At 46.1% G+C, this 17,869-nt stretch overlaps 1 protein-coding gene across 2 annotated transcripts; it reads left to right on the forward strand.

The window, feature by feature from the left end:
- Positions 1–1,053: 1,053 nt before the first annotated feature.
- ACCS (1-aminocyclopropane-1-carboxylate synthase homolog (inactive)) lies at positions 1,054–16,786 on the forward strand. Of its 2 annotated transcripts, none has more exons than XM_072119002.1 (15): positions 1,054–2,331; positions 5,035–5,564; positions 5,786–5,845; positions 6,875–6,945; positions 7,528–7,597; positions 7,690–7,756; positions 8,961–9,058; positions 9,303–9,380; positions 9,505–9,605; positions 10,149–10,238; positions 10,322–10,367; positions 11,306–11,447; positions 11,628–11,770; positions 12,082–12,235; positions 13,941–16,786. In XM_072119002.1, exons 1-15 carry the CDS (start codon positions 1,701–1,703, stop codon positions 14,219–14,221), a joined length of 2,562 nt encoding a protein of 853 aa, XP_071975103.1. In that variant the 5' UTR covers positions 1,054–1,700; the 3' UTR covers positions 14,222–16,786. The 2 variants fall into 2 exon arrangements, with proteins under 2 accessions (XP_071975103.1, XP_071975104.1); XM_072119003.1 differs by lacking the exon at positions 1,054–2,331 and adding an exon at positions 4,201–4,415.
- The last annotated feature ends 1,083 nt before the right edge of the window (positions 16,787–17,869 follow it).

Consider the following 17,869-nt stretch of genomic DNA (forward strand, 5'->3'; position numbering starts at 1 on the left):
ATGACACTGCTATGGGGGAGTGACACTGCTATGGGGGGGGTGACACTGCTATGGGGGAGATGACACTACTATGGGGAGATGACACTGCTATGGGGAGATGACACTGCTATGGGGAGAGGACACTGCTATGGGGAGAGGACACTGCTATGGGAGAGATGACTCTGTTATTGGGGGACGACACTGCTATGGGGAGATGACACTGCTATGGGGGGATGACACTGCTATGGGGGGATGACACTGCTATGGGGAGATGACTCTGTTATTGGGGGACGACACTGCTATGGGGGGATGATACTGCTATGGGGAGATGACTCTGTTATTGGGGGACGACACTGCTATGGGGAGATGACACTGCTATGGGGAGATGACACTGCTATGGGGGGATGACACTGCTATGGGGAGATGACTCTGTTATTGGGGGACGACACTGCTATGGGGGGGTGACACTGCTATGGGGGGGTGACACTGTTATGGGGGGTGACACTGCTATGGGGAGATGACACTGCTATACGGGACATGACACTGCTATAGGGGAGATGACACTGCTATGGGGGAGATGACACTGCTATGGGGGGGGGTGACACTGCTATGGGGGAGATGACACTACTATGGGGGATGACACTACTATGGGGGATGACACTACTATGGGGGGATGACACTGCTATGGGGGAGATGACACTGCTATGGGGGAGATGACACTGCTATGGGGGGGATTACACTGCTATGGGGGGGGGATGACAATGCTATGGGGGGATGACAATGCTATGGGGAAAGATGACTCTGTTATTGGGGGATGACACTGCTATGGGGGGGATGACACTGCTATGGGGGGGATGACACTACTACGGGGGAGATGACAGTACTATCAGGGGGGATGACAATGCTATGGGGGAGATGACACTACTATGGGGGGAGATGACACTGTTATGGGGGGAGATGACACTGCTATGGGGGGAGATGACACTGTTATGGGGGATGACACTGCTATGAGTACACTACACTGATGACTGCACTACCCCTGTGTGAGCACGCGGTGGCGCCCGCGCTCTCCTGTAGCCGGGGAAGGGGTTTTGCTTGTCTCAGTCCCTCCCGGCCGCACAATGACTGACACGGACCAAAGTTATCCCGGAATAATGGCAGCACGCATGTGCACGGACCCGGATGTGATCCACCAGCCCGGAGCCGCGTCCCCTCATCCCTGCCGGACCAAGCTGTGCCGAACCGGACCGTGCCGAGCCAGGACAACCCTAAGCGGGTCAGATCTAGTCCAGGTTATCCCCTCCCCCTCTCACCCGGCAGAGAACGTAACCCGAGATAGAAACATAACAACACCCGGGGCTGAACCGATTATTACATAACATCATATTATAACATCCAGGAGATCATCATCACATATCATAGTCAGCACAGAATAAAATAATCTAATAATGTTATAATATCCAGCGGTAGTTACTATAATAAGGTCCTGTTATAATATCCAGACCCATTCATTATAATCAGATCCAGTTCTAGTTATTATAATAAGGTCCAGTTATAATAATTCGGGTTCCCGAGTCTTGGGTCTCTTATTATTCAGTCTTTCTGGCTCTTGCAGCAGCTTTGGTAGTGTCTAGAGTATGTCTGTACATTGGGGTCATGTAGTGTAGTCACATTCCGGGGGGCACTTACTTTTCCGTATTTCGGTCTTATATCCCTGGAATATGGATTTCCGTGGGAAGAAATATGAGCGCGGCAGTAATTGGTCGGATCCGGAGGTGGTTGAACTGCTGCAGCTTTGGGGCAATGAGTCGGTGCAGATGGAGTTGGAGAGTTGCCTGAGGAACCAGCACGTCTTCAACCGGATCGCCGACGTCTTAAGGGAGAAGGGGATCCACCGGACCGGCGACCAGTGCCGGGAGAAGATCAAGAAGATGAAGCTGGAGTACCGGAGGCTGAAGGATAATAGTAAGACCCTCCGCGGGGGTCGGGCCTGGAAGTTCTATGAAGTTATGGACCGGGTGCTGACCCATCGCCCAACCATCACCTATGGGGCCATGGGCCCGGGCGGGGTGCTGGGACCACCGGTGCTGCAGGGGGCGCTCTCTGAGGGCTTCCATGGTCACTTCACTCAGTACAGCCATACCCAGCACCCCGAGCTGATGGAGATCAAATGTGAGGAGGTGCAATCCGACGAGCAATGTCTGACCCCCGAGCCCCCCTCCATGACCTACATACATGACTCCGGACCGGAGCAGGAAGAGGAGGAGGAGCAAAGCATGATGGACAGGGGATGTCCGGATTCTCCGATATCAAGAGTGGAAGTGACCGGAGATGTCAGCGCCTCCCCTTCAGGTAAGGCCGTGTTCACATTCACTGATGGGCAGATCTTACATGACTTGTATTCTGCACTGTTCAGCAGTTTTCCCCACTGCAGGCTCTTCCTCAAATTCTCAGGTTGGGTAGAGACTAGATGCTATCATTCTTCATTACACTCTTTAGCTTTCAGAAGCATCTGCAGGACCATATGGGACATTATAAAAAAGTACAGACCTCCACTGATGAGAATAAAGCACTTGGGGTGAGATAGTAACTTACTATCAGCTTCAGCAGCCTCTGTCTGTGCCTAGGTCTCCCCTCTATCAGAAGCAACAGCAGGATCATACGGGGCATTATAGAGAATAACAGACCTCTAGTGAAGGGACTAAAGCTCTTGGAGTGAGATAGAGACTTACCATTAGCTCCAGCAGCCTTTTTCTGTGTGCAGAATGATCAGGAAGGTACTGACTACAATAATGCTATTGAGTTGAGATTTTAAACTCATACTAAAGGTGAGCACTGACCTAATAAAACACTTGGGTGAAAGAGAAAACTTACTAGTATCTCCAGCAGCCACTGTCTGTGCCCATATTTCCCCTCTATCAGAAGCATCAGCAGGATCATATGGGACATTATAAAAAAGTACAGACCTCTGCTGATGGGAATAAAGCACTAGGGGTGAGATAGTAACTTACTATCAGCTTCAGCAGCCTCTGTCTGTGCCTAGGTCCCCCTCTATCAGAAGCATCAGCAGGATCATATGGGACATTATAGAGAATAACAGACCTCTAGTGAAGGGACTAAAGCTCTTGGGGTGAGATAGAGACTTACCATTAGCTCCAGCAGCCTTTTTCTGTGTGCAGAATGATCAGGAAGATACTGACTACAATAATGCTATTGAGTTGAGATTTTAAACTCATACTATAGGGGAGCACTGACCTAATAAAGCACTTGGGTGCACTATATACCGTAAATAAAGGAATTATTATTATAGAGAATTACTGACCTGTACTGGGTATAAAGCACTTGGGTGAAAGAGAAAACTTACTAGTATCTCCAGCAGCCCCTGTTGATCCCATGTCTTTTCGCTATTACTTAGAAGCATCAACAGAATCATATAGGACATTAAAGTTAAGTTCTGACCTGTACCAATGGGAATAAAGCACTTGGGGTAAAAAAGAAAACTTATAATTATCTCCAGCAGCCCCTGTCTAAGTCTGTGTCTCTTATCTGTGTCACTCAGAAGCCTCAGCAGGATCATATAGTACTTTATAGAGAAGTACTGACCTGTACTGATGGGGATAAAGCACTTGGGGTGAGATAGACAACTCGCTTTTATCTGCTGCAGTCTGTGTCTTTCTTCTCATTAGCTCCTGCCCCCTCCATAGACTATTATGTAATCTGATATCCTCAGCTCTCTGAGTTATTTCTTCATTATTGGTGGGGTCTACCCCTGCTTCATTCGCTGCACAGGTGACGGAGGCGCAACTGTGAGTCGAAAATATTATGTTTCCAGGATGCTGAGAAAATCTTAAAGGGAGGGTGTACTCTAGTGGTACGAATACCCCTTTAAAACAGACATATTGGTTTCATTAGGCTCCTGCTCCATAGATCTCCCTCTGCAGTTTTTTAATTCCTAACTTTTTTAAGATCTCTTCTTGCTGTCAGTGAATAGGAACTTCCAAGTTAACATCTAGGGGTGGACTCAACACTTCTCACAGCTGAGAGTTTGCTACAATTGCATCCAGTCTATCCTATCCCACTATCCTGGGAGTCTTTTCAGACCTGGTCCTTCTCTATGACTGGTTACATTTAATCCTCCCCTTCTACCTCTGCAGATGATAAGGGGTTAAATGACGCTGCAGAGCGGCTGTGCGATGTGCTGCGGTCTTGTTACACTCACACTAGACACGAGGAGCTCACAGGGTGCCGGTGCCTCGGCTATCACGGAGCGTTCTTGTCCTCTGTGTCAACACCTCCTGAGAGGGGCTGATCATCCCGGGGAAGGGGTGTGTGAGGAAATTGGGAGTAGTATTCCTAAAAACGTGGATTTATTGTACAGCTGATCGGACACGTGGACGTACCGCGGTGGGGCTCTCTAGGACAAACTGTGCCTGGAGGTAAGGTGGGGGTGTAAGGGAATATATTTTGCTAATTTAGAAGCCGAAATTTATCAAAAGTTATGGGGAGAGGAACTTAAATTGGGTAGTGGTGTTATAGTAACGAAACCTCAGCTGTGTAATATGTACAAGTTTACTGCACTTTATAAAATAGGAAAGGCTATTTTTGGACTTGAATGACTGCGGATTATTGGGCAAAGCCACAGGATTGAGGGGACACTGATTTTAGTCCCCACAGTAAAACCCCCAGCGATCTATAACTTACCCCCTCTGGTTAAAAGGTACATTAATTGGTTGTCGGACACCTCTAATGTATATAGCATTCATAAAGGTTTCATCCAAGATTAATTTCATATCTTTGTTCATCCAGGGCTTGCTGCTTCATGAGTATATTGTACAGACTGTGCTTTAGGAGAGGGGGCTGTGCTGATGTTTATTAGTGTCGTTCGGGGAAGCTGGGTAGTCTCATTGGCACTATAACCCCCATCATGTTACACAGTGACAGATCCCCTGCTCTTGTGATTCTTGTGTTGTTACAAGGCAGATTGATCACTCAGGACTCCAGGAAAGCTTGGTGGAATAATTTTCTCATACACTTGTGCATTTTTTTTTCTTTCAGGTTTTAGTGAATCCAATATGGCGGGGTCGTCGGGACAGAGCGGTCGCCAGCGGTTCTGGCGGAAGAGGAAAGGACGGGAGCCGCTGAACGATCTGATCTCGCAGATGCTGCTGGCGCAGCGGGCGTCCGAGGAACGCTTCCTGCAGATGGAAGAGCGGAGGATGGAGCAGGAGCAGGAGGCCGAGGAGCGGAGGATGCGCCTGGAGGAGCGGAGGCTGCAGCTGGACCGCCAGCACGAGCTGCGCATGTTCACCATTTTTGCCCAGATGTTGGGCATGATACGCCAAGGGGGAGGGGGAGACGCTGCGCCCCCTACAGACACCAACTTTCCTCAAGAGGGGGACACTGTCGGCAAAGGAGTAGCGGACAAGGTGCAGGAGTCCACAATGGGAGACGTCTACAACTGTAGCCCCTACTGCAGCCCCTATCTCTCTACCCGAGGGAACATCCTAAGTGGGTTTAGGGGGTCCTCCGAGGAAGGGTACCGGGCCTACCATGAAGACAAGTACGATGAAGACAAGAACCCCAATGTAAGTCACCGAATCTGTTAGTCACTTGTCATACTGTCGTAAATACTGTAAACTATGACAGCTGATGGTTTGTTACAGTGCATCAGTGCACTTTTCCTCCTGGTAAAGTGACTGTGTGCTTCATTTAGTCTAGATGATGGATGTTTCTATTCACTGACAGCAACATTTTGCACTATAAAGTTTTTATTCCGGGGGAATAACACATCAATTATCTTTTTCAGGGAATTATCAACTTTGGCACAAGTGAGAATAAACTTTGCTTTGATCTCATGTCTAAGCGGGTAAGTCGTAAGAATTTGGGGGAGAGGGGCTCCACATCCTCCCGTTTTGTCAGTTTTGTGTACCCTATGCAGAGTAGACCGGCTATTTCATGTTTATATGAAGTAATTTTATTAAGACTTGTTAAAAGACACATTCTGTAAAAATGTGATTAGGCCCGAGGCCTGAGGCTGCACCACTGCAAAGTATGACAACCTGTCTGACAGGTTTATATGTGGGAAGTAACCCCTTCCTTCGCTTCAGATCACCATCTACATTACATCCACAGTTATATAAATGTCACTGTCAAGATGGTTTAGAGGTAGAAATTAGGCCTTAATGATCAAAACTGCCTGTTACCCCTAACAACCAATCACAGCTCAGTGTTCATTTTGAAAACTGCTCCAGTAAAATGAAAGCTGTGCTGTGATTGGCTGCCTTCAACAACATGGATGATTTCTCCCTGGCAGATCTGATAAATCTCTAACGTAGATGGAGATTTTACCTCACGTGCCCAGCGTAACCAATCACAGCACAGCTTTCATTGTTCAATAGTACAAAATGAAATGAAGGCTGTGCTGTGATTGGTTGCTTAGGGGAATATTAACTATGAGGAGAATTATGAGTACATTTTACCGTAATTTGTGTAAAATTTATCCATTATTGCATTTGTAAGTCTAACACTTCCATTGTGAGATGTAAATCTGCATTCTGCATTAAAAGTTTGACATTTTAGTGAAAATGTAAAAATCTCATTAGAAATAATCTAAAAAAGTCACAAAGCCTGATTTTTATACCAGAATTTCCCACGTTGAAGGTAGCAGTGACAACATGAAATAAAGAAGGGGCATTGAATGAATCTGGCAGTAGGGCAGCCTCAGGTTTTGGGGCCTGTGACTCTCAGAATATCAGGCATTCTTTATGTTCATGAAAGGGCCTGGTATTTTTTTTAGATATTTTATATATACCCCCCCCCCCCCCCCCCCTTCAGTTTGTATCGTATACATTATCACATATCTAATGGCGCTCCCCCTGTGATTTAAACCCTGCAGCTGACACAGAGTGACATGAACGTGATCGAGCCTCCATTGCTGCAGTATCCGGACTGGAAAGGACACACCTTGTGAGTATATAAAGGGTTAAAGGGATATATACCAAGATCTTCTATCCACAGTATAGGTTATAATGAGGGTCTCTATTCTGGGTCCTTCACAAATCGGGGGTCTAAATAATAATAATTCTTTATTTATATAGTACCTACAGATTACGCAGCGCTGCACGGAACTTGCCAAATTCGTCCCTGTCCCCAATGGGCCCTGTCCCCACACTAGTAAACAACCTACTAGTGTGTTTTGGAGTGTGGGAGGAAACCGGAGGAAACCCTCACAAACTCGAAGAGAACATACAAACTCTTTGCAGATGTTGAACTGGGTGGGACTTGAACCTAGGACTCCAGCGCTGCAAGGCTGTAATGCTAACCACTGAGCCACCGTTCTGCCCTATTGAGTCAGGCCAAGCACGTTACCTCTAGCAGTCTTCTAGACCAGTGGTCCCCAACCTTTTTTTGCCCAGGGTCCGACTGTTAGTAAAAAATTTTTCCAGGGTTGTCTGCAGAGGTTCCATAGACAATGATAGGAGTTGTGGTTCTGCGTGGTCACTACCGCTCTTCTTCACTTGGATATAAATTATCTGATTTTTCTTTCAGCTTAAGGGAGGAGGTGGCCCGGTTCTTGACCTATTACTGTAAATCCCCATCACCTTTAAATCCGGAAAATGTAAGTTCTGCTTATGTTACTGACAAACAAGGAAATTTTAGTTCAGTCCGAAATCCGAAAAACATCCAAAATCTGCCTTTTGTCTCATGTAGGTTGTCATCTTGAATGGATGTGGCTCCCTGTTCTCTGCCTTGGCTGCTGTTCTTTGCGATCCAGGAGGTAGGTCCACCCCTATAACTTACATATATAGAAAGGGGATTGTGTTGGTTTAGGAACCTTTTATAGCAGGTGCCAGCTGCATGTAGAGAACTTAGGGAACAGCAGTGTGAGGACATGCACCCATGAAGCTAAATTCTAGGAAAATAAATCCATATATCACAGTCCTGCTGCTATTATCAACATTATAAACAAAGGTCTGATTACACACCTCTCCAGGGATAATAAATAACGCTGGCTGCAGAGAGCACAGAGCACAGCAGTGTGAGGTCTGATTACACACCTCTCCAGGGATAATACATAACACTGGCTGCAGAGAGCACAGCAGTGTGAGGTATGATTACACATCTCCCCAGGGATAATAAATAACACTGGCTGCAGAGAGCACAGAACACAGCAGTGTGAGGTATGATTACACACCTCTCCAGGGATAATAAATAACACTGGCTGTAGAGAGCACAGAACACAGCAGTGTGAGGTCTGATTATACATCTCTCCAGGGATAATACATAACACTGGCTGCAGAGAGCACAGAGCACAGCAGTGTGAGGTCTGATTACACATCTCTCCAGGGACAATACATAACACTGGCTGCAGAGAGCACAGAACACAGCAGTGTGAGGTATGATTACACATCTCTCCAGGGATAATACATAACACTGGCTACAGAGAGCACAGAACACAGCAGTGTGAGGTATGATTACACACCTCTCCAGGGATAATAAATAACACTGGCTGTAGAGAGCACAGAACACAGCAGTGTGAGGTCTGATTACACATCTCTCCAGGGACAATACATAACACTGGCTGCAGAGAGCACAGAACACAGCAGTGTGAAGACATGCTTCTAGTACAATCTTGGAATATAAATCTATATATATATATCACAGTTCTCCTGCTGCTAAAAACATGCACAAAATTTGAATACACATCTTTCCTGGGACACTGGCTGCAGAGCACAGCAGTGTTACTATCCTGAAATGTAAATCCCGATTTCACAGTCCTGCTGCTACTAACACCATATACAGAGGTCTGATTACACATCTCTCCAGGAACAATACCTAACACTGTCTGCAGTCTTCGTGGTCAGACCTGAGAACAGGATCAAAGATATTGATATATTATATAGAGTTTTACTTTATGAGCCTTTGTAAACTTTCAGGTTATTTGGACGCTTTCCTTCTATTCATGTCTTTCCTTCTTGCAGATGCAATTCTTATTGCCACCCCCTTCTATGGAGGAATCACGCAGAGCATTTTCTTGTATAGCGGCATAAAGCTGGTTTACGTGCACCTGGAAAGCAAGGTGAGGCAGGTCCGGCATGGAGCGTAGGATGCATGAAGGAGCAACTGCACCCTAAACATGCGGGATAATGGTCCCTATGGGCGCAATATGGGTGCCATGTGTAAAGGTTGACCGAGCCCTGGTGCACTCCCCTCCATCCGGTCAATCACCATCTGTCCCTAATGTTTTGCTGGTATCGTCTACCTTCTCAGGACATAGGAATAAAGTTACAATCACATGACTTCTGCGTCTCCTTATTTCTCAGGTCACATCTCCAGGAACCCGTCCGTTCCAGCTGACTGTGTCGAAACTGGAATATGCACTACAGACTGCCAAAGAGGAGGTGAGGCTTCCGCACTGGCTAATATGACCTCAGATAACAGTACATGAGAGGGGTTTTATTTTTAAATACCTTTTTAAAGACTCTGCTGTTCTTCTCAACCTGCTCTATGTCCTTTGCCTTCTAGGGCACCAGTGTAAAGGCCATGATACTGATAAACCCACACAATCCCCTGGGCGACATATACTCTGCTGCTGAAATGATGGAGTTTTTAGAGTTCGCCAAAAGGTAAAGTAATTGGGTGACATTACTTATCCTGTACTGATCCTGAGTTACATCCTGTATTATACTCCAGAGCTGCACTCACTATTCTGCTGCTGGTGCAGTCACTGTGTACATACATGGCATTACTTATCCTGTACTGATCCTGAGTTACATCCTGTATTATACCCCAGAGCTGCACTCACTATTCTGCTGCTGGTGGAGTCACTGTGTACATACATGACATTACTTATCCTGTACTGACCCTGAGTTACACCCTGTATTATACTCCAGAGCTGCACTCACTATTCTGCTGCTGGTGCAGTCACTGTGTACATACATGACATTACTTATCCTGTACTGATCCTGAGATACATCCTGTATTATACCCCAGAGCTGCACTCACTATTCTGCTGCTGGTGCAGTCACTGTGTACATACATGACATTACTTATCCTGTACTGATCCTGAGTTACATCCTGTATTATATCCCAGAGCTGCACTCACTATTCTGCTGCTGGTGCAGTCACTGTGTACATACATGACATTACTTATTATGTTTGTCTTGCAGGAACTCTTTGCATGTTATAGTAGATGAGATTTACATGCTTTCTGTGTTTGATGAATCTGCAACCTTTCATAGTGTTCTGAGCCTGGACAAGTAAGTTTATCTTCTCATTATATCTTGGGGTTTGTGTATTGTATGATTATTGTTCATCACACCTTCTTCTTCTCTATTGTTAGGCTCCCAGATCCTCAGAGGACTCATGTTATGTGGGGTATTAGTAAGGTGAGAACCAAATTACCAGTATTAGGCCCGGGAACCTGGGCGGGGCATACGGCCGTCTGGAAAAGGGGGGGGGGGGCAAAGCACTCCACACCCCTCCCTTTTCCTAGGGAGCCATGCAGCCGCGCCGTATTTCAGGCAAAAGATTTCCAGGAGCGGCACGATAAGGTGACACGTGTGGGCTAGCTGCCCTTTATATGGCTAGCTTACACCCACCATAAAAGATTGTGTGAAAGGGGTGGGCAAAACGGGAAGTCAGCAAGTTCCATTTTCAGCCCATAGCGACAAAGGAGGAAGTAATGTCAGAGAAGGCGCATAATGTCAGAGAAGGCGCCATTTTTAGCACTCCCCCAGTCCCCACCGAGCATAGTACATACACTGCCAAAGTGTTTTTGTATAAAAAATAAGTTTTACAGAAAAAAAGATATGTTATATTGTACCTTTCATTAGCATCTGCTGTGTGACTAGGCACTAGTCACCTGGGCTTGGCTGGAAAGGAGCAGTTCCCTGCCCCCCACCCCACCCTTGGGAAACTGCTCCTCCATGTGTCCTCCTTTTCAAATATATGAATAACTCCCCACACTCGGGATTGGCTGTAGAGGAGCAGGGGGCGTGGCTAAGCCCAGTGACGGGTGTTTTCATATATTTGAAAAGGTCACATGGAGGAGCAGTTTCCCAAGGGTTGGGGGGGGGGGAAAGTGCTCCTTTCCAGCCACTCCCAGGTGACCAGTGCCTAGACACACAGCAGATGCTAATGAAAGGTACAATATAACATATCTTTTTTTCTGTAAAACCTATTTTTTTTATACACAAACACTTTGGCAGTGTGTGTACTATGCTCTGTGGGGACTGGGGGAGTGCTAAAAATGGCTCTCCTGGTGTCAGGTTCCCTTTAAAGAGGATTTTTATTCATCACGTTCTGTTTTATTTTCCACCCCCAGGATTTTGCAGTCTCAGGAGTTCGCTTTGGAACCCTCTACTCCCAAAATCAGGATGTCTGCAATGGCGTGGCCTCTCTCTGCTACTTCCACGGGGTCTGTGGTCCCATACAATACAAGATAGCTCAGTTAATGCGTGACCGAGGTGAGATTGTAGGATACGTGGCGAAGCAGGGGTCTGATTCTAACACAGGATATAGACGTAGATTCTCTTTCCCTCTGTACCTACTGCATGTTATGAACATCGCCTTTAAGTAGGAACTAGCAATTCCTCCTTGTAGACTAGTGTATGGCCTATCATAATCTTCAATCTCCCTCCATGTAGATTGGATTAACCAGGTTTACTTACGGGTAAATCATTCCCGCTTACGGGCGGCTCAGACCTACGTGGCAGATGAGCTCCGCGCCATTGGCGTTCCCTTCCTCAATCGCGGAGCAGGATTCTTCATCTGGATTGACTTCCGTAAGGTGAGAATCTACATTGTTACTACACTCATTACTATATAACTCTAGGGAACCCCTTAAAGGGGCTTTCTTGTTACAACTTATAACCTTTCCATAGTGTCACTGATGGTCCCATTGTTAGGACTCCAGCCGATTCTTTCAAGAACATTGCCCATAGACATTAGGTGTTGGTTCGCCAGTGATCGGTGAAGGTCCCATAGATCACATGATCGCTGGGTGATGAGTCACATGACCACGCTTCTGGGTCTGGGACAGTTGTCAGGACTTTTTAATTGTTGACCTAATATATTGGTCATTCCTGATGTCCCTTGCAGTACCTGAGGGCTCCAACCTTTGAGGAAGAGGTCTCCTTATGGCGGGATTTCCTGGATAATAAAGTTCTCCTGTCTTGCGGCAAAGCCTTTGAATGCTCAGAGCCCGGCTGGTTCCGAATCATCTTCTCAGACAAGACCCACCGGCTGCAGCTAGGTAAGCCATTAATTTCCTGCACCAACATGAATTAAAGGGGTGGAGCTCAATTAAAGGGTAGGGTCAAGCTTGATATTGTATTGCCTGCAAATCATAAGTTGAAAATGGTCCCAAATGAAGAGTTTGCTGTCAGCTCCTGAGTAATCCAATAAAAGGTGACAACTGCTATGGCTGTACTTCCTATTGTTCTTCCTATTGCACTTCCTATTGTTCTTCCTATTGCACTTCCTATTGTTCTTCCTATTGTTCTTCCTATTGCACTTCCTATTGCACTTCCTATTGCTCTTCCTATTGCTTTTCCTTTTGCACTTCCTATTGCACTTCCTATTGTTCTTCCTATTGTACTTCCTACTGACACTTTAAAAAATGTCCGCTGTGTTTATGTAGGAAAATAACAATATAATTTTGAGTAAAAGAAATATTACAACCAAACTCTAGCTACAACCTTAACTTTTCATTTACAAATTGTGGCCAGTTTACAGGCAATTTTTTAGTACCGGGTGGAAACCCCCTTTAAGTTTATGATTGAGCTTTTATTTTTTGGTCTGATACACAAGAGAGAGAAGACCATCCAGAACTTTGAGAGTTCATGCTCGTTGTGAATCTGTTGTTCGTAATTGATTTTTAATGACATCTCCTAATGACACCGGCCCATGTTCTTCCCTTTATTACCCATGATGCACTCGGTAATGTCCATTTGCAGATAATTGGTCTCCAGTCTTAGGCAGATTTCATTAGTGCAGGAGTCACTGCATCCATTATAGCAGAGACATAGGCGGGTTATACACAATAGGGAGCCGTGGGATGACTCCCCCACAGACACACGCACAATGGTTCAGCATACATGTGTTATTTATAGAGAGAGGGGGAGTAAACTACTCTGTCTTCCCTCAAGGCCCCTTCTATCCTTTCCGTCCAAACCCCTATGTCCTCCTCTGATCCACTCCAGACTATTTGTTCCGTTCTGACCCCCTCCAGACCCTTTTGTTGTTGTCCTCCTCCACCGGGCCCCTCTGTCGTCAACTTCCTTTTCCTCTGGGCCCCTCTGTCTTCCTCTTCCTTTTCCTCCGGGCCCCTCTGTCTTCCTCCTCCTTTTCCTCCGGGTCCTCCCTTTCCCTCTGGACCCCAGGGTCCTCCCTTTCCCTCTGGACCCCAGGGTCCTCCCTTTCCCTCTGGACCCCAGGGTCCTCCCTTTCCCTCTGGACCCCAGGGTCCTCCATCGCATTCCCCCTCCAATAAAAACTAGCATTATAGGGCACACACTATATAATCATTTTACAGCTTCGCGAAGGCTCAGTGGTTAGCATTACAGCCTTGCAGTGCTGGGGTCCTTGGTTCAAGTCCCAGGGTCCACATCTGCAAAGAGTTTGTATGTTCTCTCCATGTTTGCGTGGGTTTCCTCCGGTTCCTCCAGGTTCCTCCCACACTCCAAAACACACTGGTAGGTTGATTAGATTGTCAGCCCTCATGGGGACAGGGACTGATCTGATCTATATAAATAAAGAATTATTATTATTATTATTATTACAGCTTCCTTTGCATTCAGTAGTATCAATCTATCTGCAGTGAGCGCCCTCTAGTGATGCTTTTATCGTGTACCTTATGAAGTCGGGGTTTCAGAACTTCTATAAAGTTGTTGTTTTTCTATGAATAATATCCACAATATTTACACAATATATCCACAATATTTATCTCCTCTTGTCAGGAATGCAGCGGATCCGCAAAGTGTTGGAACGGAGGGAGAAGGAGCTGCAGATGGAAGAGCGCAACCCGGAGGAGGAGGACGGAAAAGCGGACAGCACAGATGAGGTCATCTATGTGTCCAGTCACCACGAGCCATCCAACTCCAACCTGAGCGACCTCATCCTGCAGCTCCAGAACCAGATGCGTTCCTCCGACTGGCTGCAGCGAAACACGGCTGAAAACTTTGCTCAGCAGAACCCGGAGGTTTTCCAGGTGTACAGCAAATTTGTGGGAAAGCAATGATGAAAAGGTGGTCCGGGTAGTCCTAGGCCCTTCCAGAATAGATATCATTGGTGCTTCCAGCTTCTATGGTTGCGCTCCACTGGAATCCAGCTAAATATGACTCCAGCCTGTAGCTGTCCCTGCATATGGCTACATAAAAATGGCCGCCAGACATCAACACAATCTGCAGGACAGACCCAGGAGATCGGTAATACAGTGATCCGACATAAGATCCGGGGCCTCACTTTAATCTGTAGGACCAAACAACTGGAATTTTAACCAAAAAGAACTTGTAGCACTTATTATACTGAGTATTTGGGTTATTTTTCGACATTTCGACCCTGACCTGTGCAAAGAAAAGAGCATTTACCTGTGTCCAGTCTGTTTCATTCTTAGTAGATGTCATCAGTGCAGGATGGGATCATTAGCATCTGAGGTTTCTCTACACAAAAAGACCATAAATGCCCTTAATGGTGTGGATTGAAGATGGGATCTATTAGCATTAGTCCTAATCAGAGTGCACAATGTCAATCTGCTGCGTGTAAAGCCAACGCTCTAATAAGGAATGTCAGCTATTTGAAACATAGGACTGCTTTTTTCCCATTTACAGCACCTCACCTGACCATGGTCAGCTTCATTCATTTATTTACAGCCGAGCTGCAGTACCAGGACTAACCATGGTCAGGTGGGGCGCTGTTTATGGGAGAAAGCCGCCATGTTTTCAAATCCCGGAGCTATCACTTATAAATTGGAATTGGAAACAGATACAAATGTATCAATCCTGGATCTCAGACAGTCATAGTGCACAGTGTCAGTCTGCTGCTTGTAAAGCTGATACAATTAGATCATGTCTTCAGTCTTTGTACCCCAGAGCCAGTGGTGTATCTTCTAACCACAGATCTCCTGAGGCGGCAGAAGACTATGAACGAGAATTCCTTAGACATTGACACATCCCTAGACCAGGGGGCAACACATTTTCACAGCCTTGTTTGCACTGGAGGACTTGTCCTGTCATGCTTTACACAGACCCATTCAAGTGAATAAGAACTGTGTAATACTTAACCTGCCCAGTGGTGGCACTGCAGCAAATTTCTATACTTACACATGTGCTTCTCGCCCTGCTTGTCAGGACAGGAGCCTCATTTTTCTGTAGCACCACCACAGTCCAGACTAAGTGTTGCACAGTACATGATACTATAGTCGAACAGACTCCTGTAGGGGAAGGAAATTAAGACTATTTTATCAACAAAAAACACATGCATTTTTTTACGGACTTCTGAAAACCGCCCAAAAAACGAGTTCTAAACGCCACGTGTGCCACCACCCTCAGCTGTGAGAGGCAAAAGGAAACTGAATCCTAACAGCTGCAGGGACGGAAGAAAACACTCAGAGTCTGTTACCAGCAGATGCTAGAGGGGGAAGGAGACTCATTCTCTCCAGCATTTCCCAGTAGGGGAAGGAGACTCATTCTGTCCAGCAGCTACCAGAAGGGGAAGGAGACCCATTCTGTCCAAAAATGACACAGGGGGGTTGAACTCATTCTGTCCAGCAGTTGCCAAAGGGGGAAGGAGACTCATACTGTTTAGCGGATGCCAAAGGGGGGTGGAGACTCATTCTGTCCATTAGCTGCCAGGAAGGGAAGGAGACTCATTTTGTCCAGCAGGTACCAGAGGGGAGGAGGAGACTCATACTGTCCAGTAGATTCCATAGACTTATTCCTTCTGGCAGATTCCAGAGGGGGAAGGAGACTTGTTTACTCCAACAGCTGCTGGAGGGGGAAGGAGAATTATTCTGGTCTGCAGCTGCCAGAGGGGGGAGGAGACTCATTCTGCCAGGGAGATGCCAGAGGGGCGGAAGACTTATTCTGTCCAGTACATTCCAGAGGGAGGAGACTCATTCTGTCCGGTAGTTGCCAGATGGGGTAGTAAACTGATTCTCTCCAACAAATGTGTGGAGGGAAAGGAGACATATTTTATCCAGCAGATGCCATCAGAAGAAGAAGACTAAATTTATTCAGAGAACACCCCAATAGCTTTCAAAGGGGGAAAGAAACTGATAATGTCTAGCACCTTCCCTTGGTATCTGCCAGAGCGGTAAGGAAACTAATTATATCTTGATCCAAACCCCAGGGAAATAGACTGAGGTAGAAGAACTCAGATTCTGTATTAGACCTACAGCCGTGTTCAGAGGGGGAAGGAGACTGATACCGTCCAGATCCAGAAAGGGATGAACATTGTATTTTTATGCTACATTTTTTACGAGCAGATACAATTTTGACACAAACACTATTGTGACTTGTATCATTGTTCCAGCTGTGACACAGGTGCTATCCGGCAGTGCGACTCTCCAGAATGATACATACAGTCTTATACTGCAGAAGTTTTAAATTTTGCTTGGATCATCCTCCTGTCCAGTCCTTCATTAAATTTTTTTTCTTCCGTGACAACTTTATCTTGTGAAGCCAATAGTTGAATGTAGGATTTTATCTGCTTTTTATGAATTTTAGTGTATATTTTCTCCTTGTTATATGCTGCTTTATCTGGTTTTGATGAGATTTCGTGTAAATAAAACCTAATCCTGATGGAACTTTTGTCAGAGTTTGGTTTCTGTCCCATACCCTGTTGTATCCTCAGCTTGCAGTCAGTGAATGTGAATGTCCGTGGTTGTGTAGGGCACTTTTTAAGCTTTCTATGTACTGTTGTTTCCCAGCGATCTTTTATTCTGGAGAAAACTTATCATTTGTAACCAGCTTCTTGGTGCATTGAAGGCGGGGCCTCTCCTGCTAGTGCACCTGCTCCATTGAAAAGTTAATTTGCATAAAGAGAGCTGCATGAGTGTGAAGGAGAGGAGACTGACACGGGCTGCAGTGTCCCCTCCCCGGGACACACCACATGCTGCTGGCAGGGAGCCAGGTAATGTGAATTAACCTATTATAAGGTACTGAAATGATTCAGAATGCTGACAAAATAATTTTTAAAATCTGCATCGCATAGGCTATTGGAACGTGTCACCAGTTACAAATGACATTTCTTGTGACAGGTTCCCTTTACCTAGAAAATTATACTGGTAACGCTCTCTTTGCTGTTGAGGACCTGGAGCTCTGTATCAGAAAAGTAGAAATTTTGTAAGAATATGGTAAGAAATAAGTGAGAGTTTGGGGGTTTTGCATACAAACCTGCAAACCTTCAGTGATTAATATTCGCAGGCTTTAGTGAGTGTACAGATAAGGGCACTACTGCCTTGCAGCGCTGAGGCGCTGGGTTCAAGTCTCACCCAGGTCAACATCTGCAAAGAGTTTGTATGTTCTCTCTGGGTTTCCTCCGGGTCCTCTAGTTTCCTCCCACACTCCAAAAACATACCGGTAGGTTGATTAGAATGTGAGCCCCATTAGGGACAGGGACTGATTTGGAAGCACTGTGCAGAGCTCCGTAATCTGTGCGCTATATAAATAAAGCATTATTATTATTAAGGGGCGGGAACACCGCACTCCTGTCCACTCCGCACCCTCTCCACACCTACATGTCATGGAGGTGGCATAGTTGCAAGAGTGCTTCTACGCCAGTATACAGGTGTAGAAGCACTGATAAATCTACCCCACTGTGTCTAGGAGGCCCCATTCACACTACCGTATGGGGGGGGGGGGGGGGGTGCATCACCGTACCGCTCCAT

The sequence above is a fragment of the Engystomops pustulosus genome, chromosome 7, assembly GCF_040894005.1.
Source record: "Engystomops pustulosus chromosome 7, aEngPut4.maternal, whole genome shotgun sequence".
NCBI classification, from domain to species: domain Eukaryota; kingdom Metazoa; phylum Chordata; class Amphibia; order Anura; family Leptodactylidae; genus Engystomops; species Engystomops pustulosus.

Coding starts and splice junctions, on each gene's coding strand:
- ACCS (XM_072119002.1), top strand. CDS start 1,701: ATGGATTTCCGTGGGAAGAAATATGAGCGCGGCAGTAATTGGTCGGAT. Junction 9,606..10,148: donor TTTTTAGAGTTCGCCAAAAG/GTAAAGTAATTG, acceptor TTTGTCTTGCAG/GAACTCTTTGCATGTTATAG. Junction 10,368..11,305: donor TTATGTGGGGTATTAGTAAG/GTGAGAACCAAA, acceptor TTCCACCCCCAG/GATTTTGCAGTCTCAGGAGT.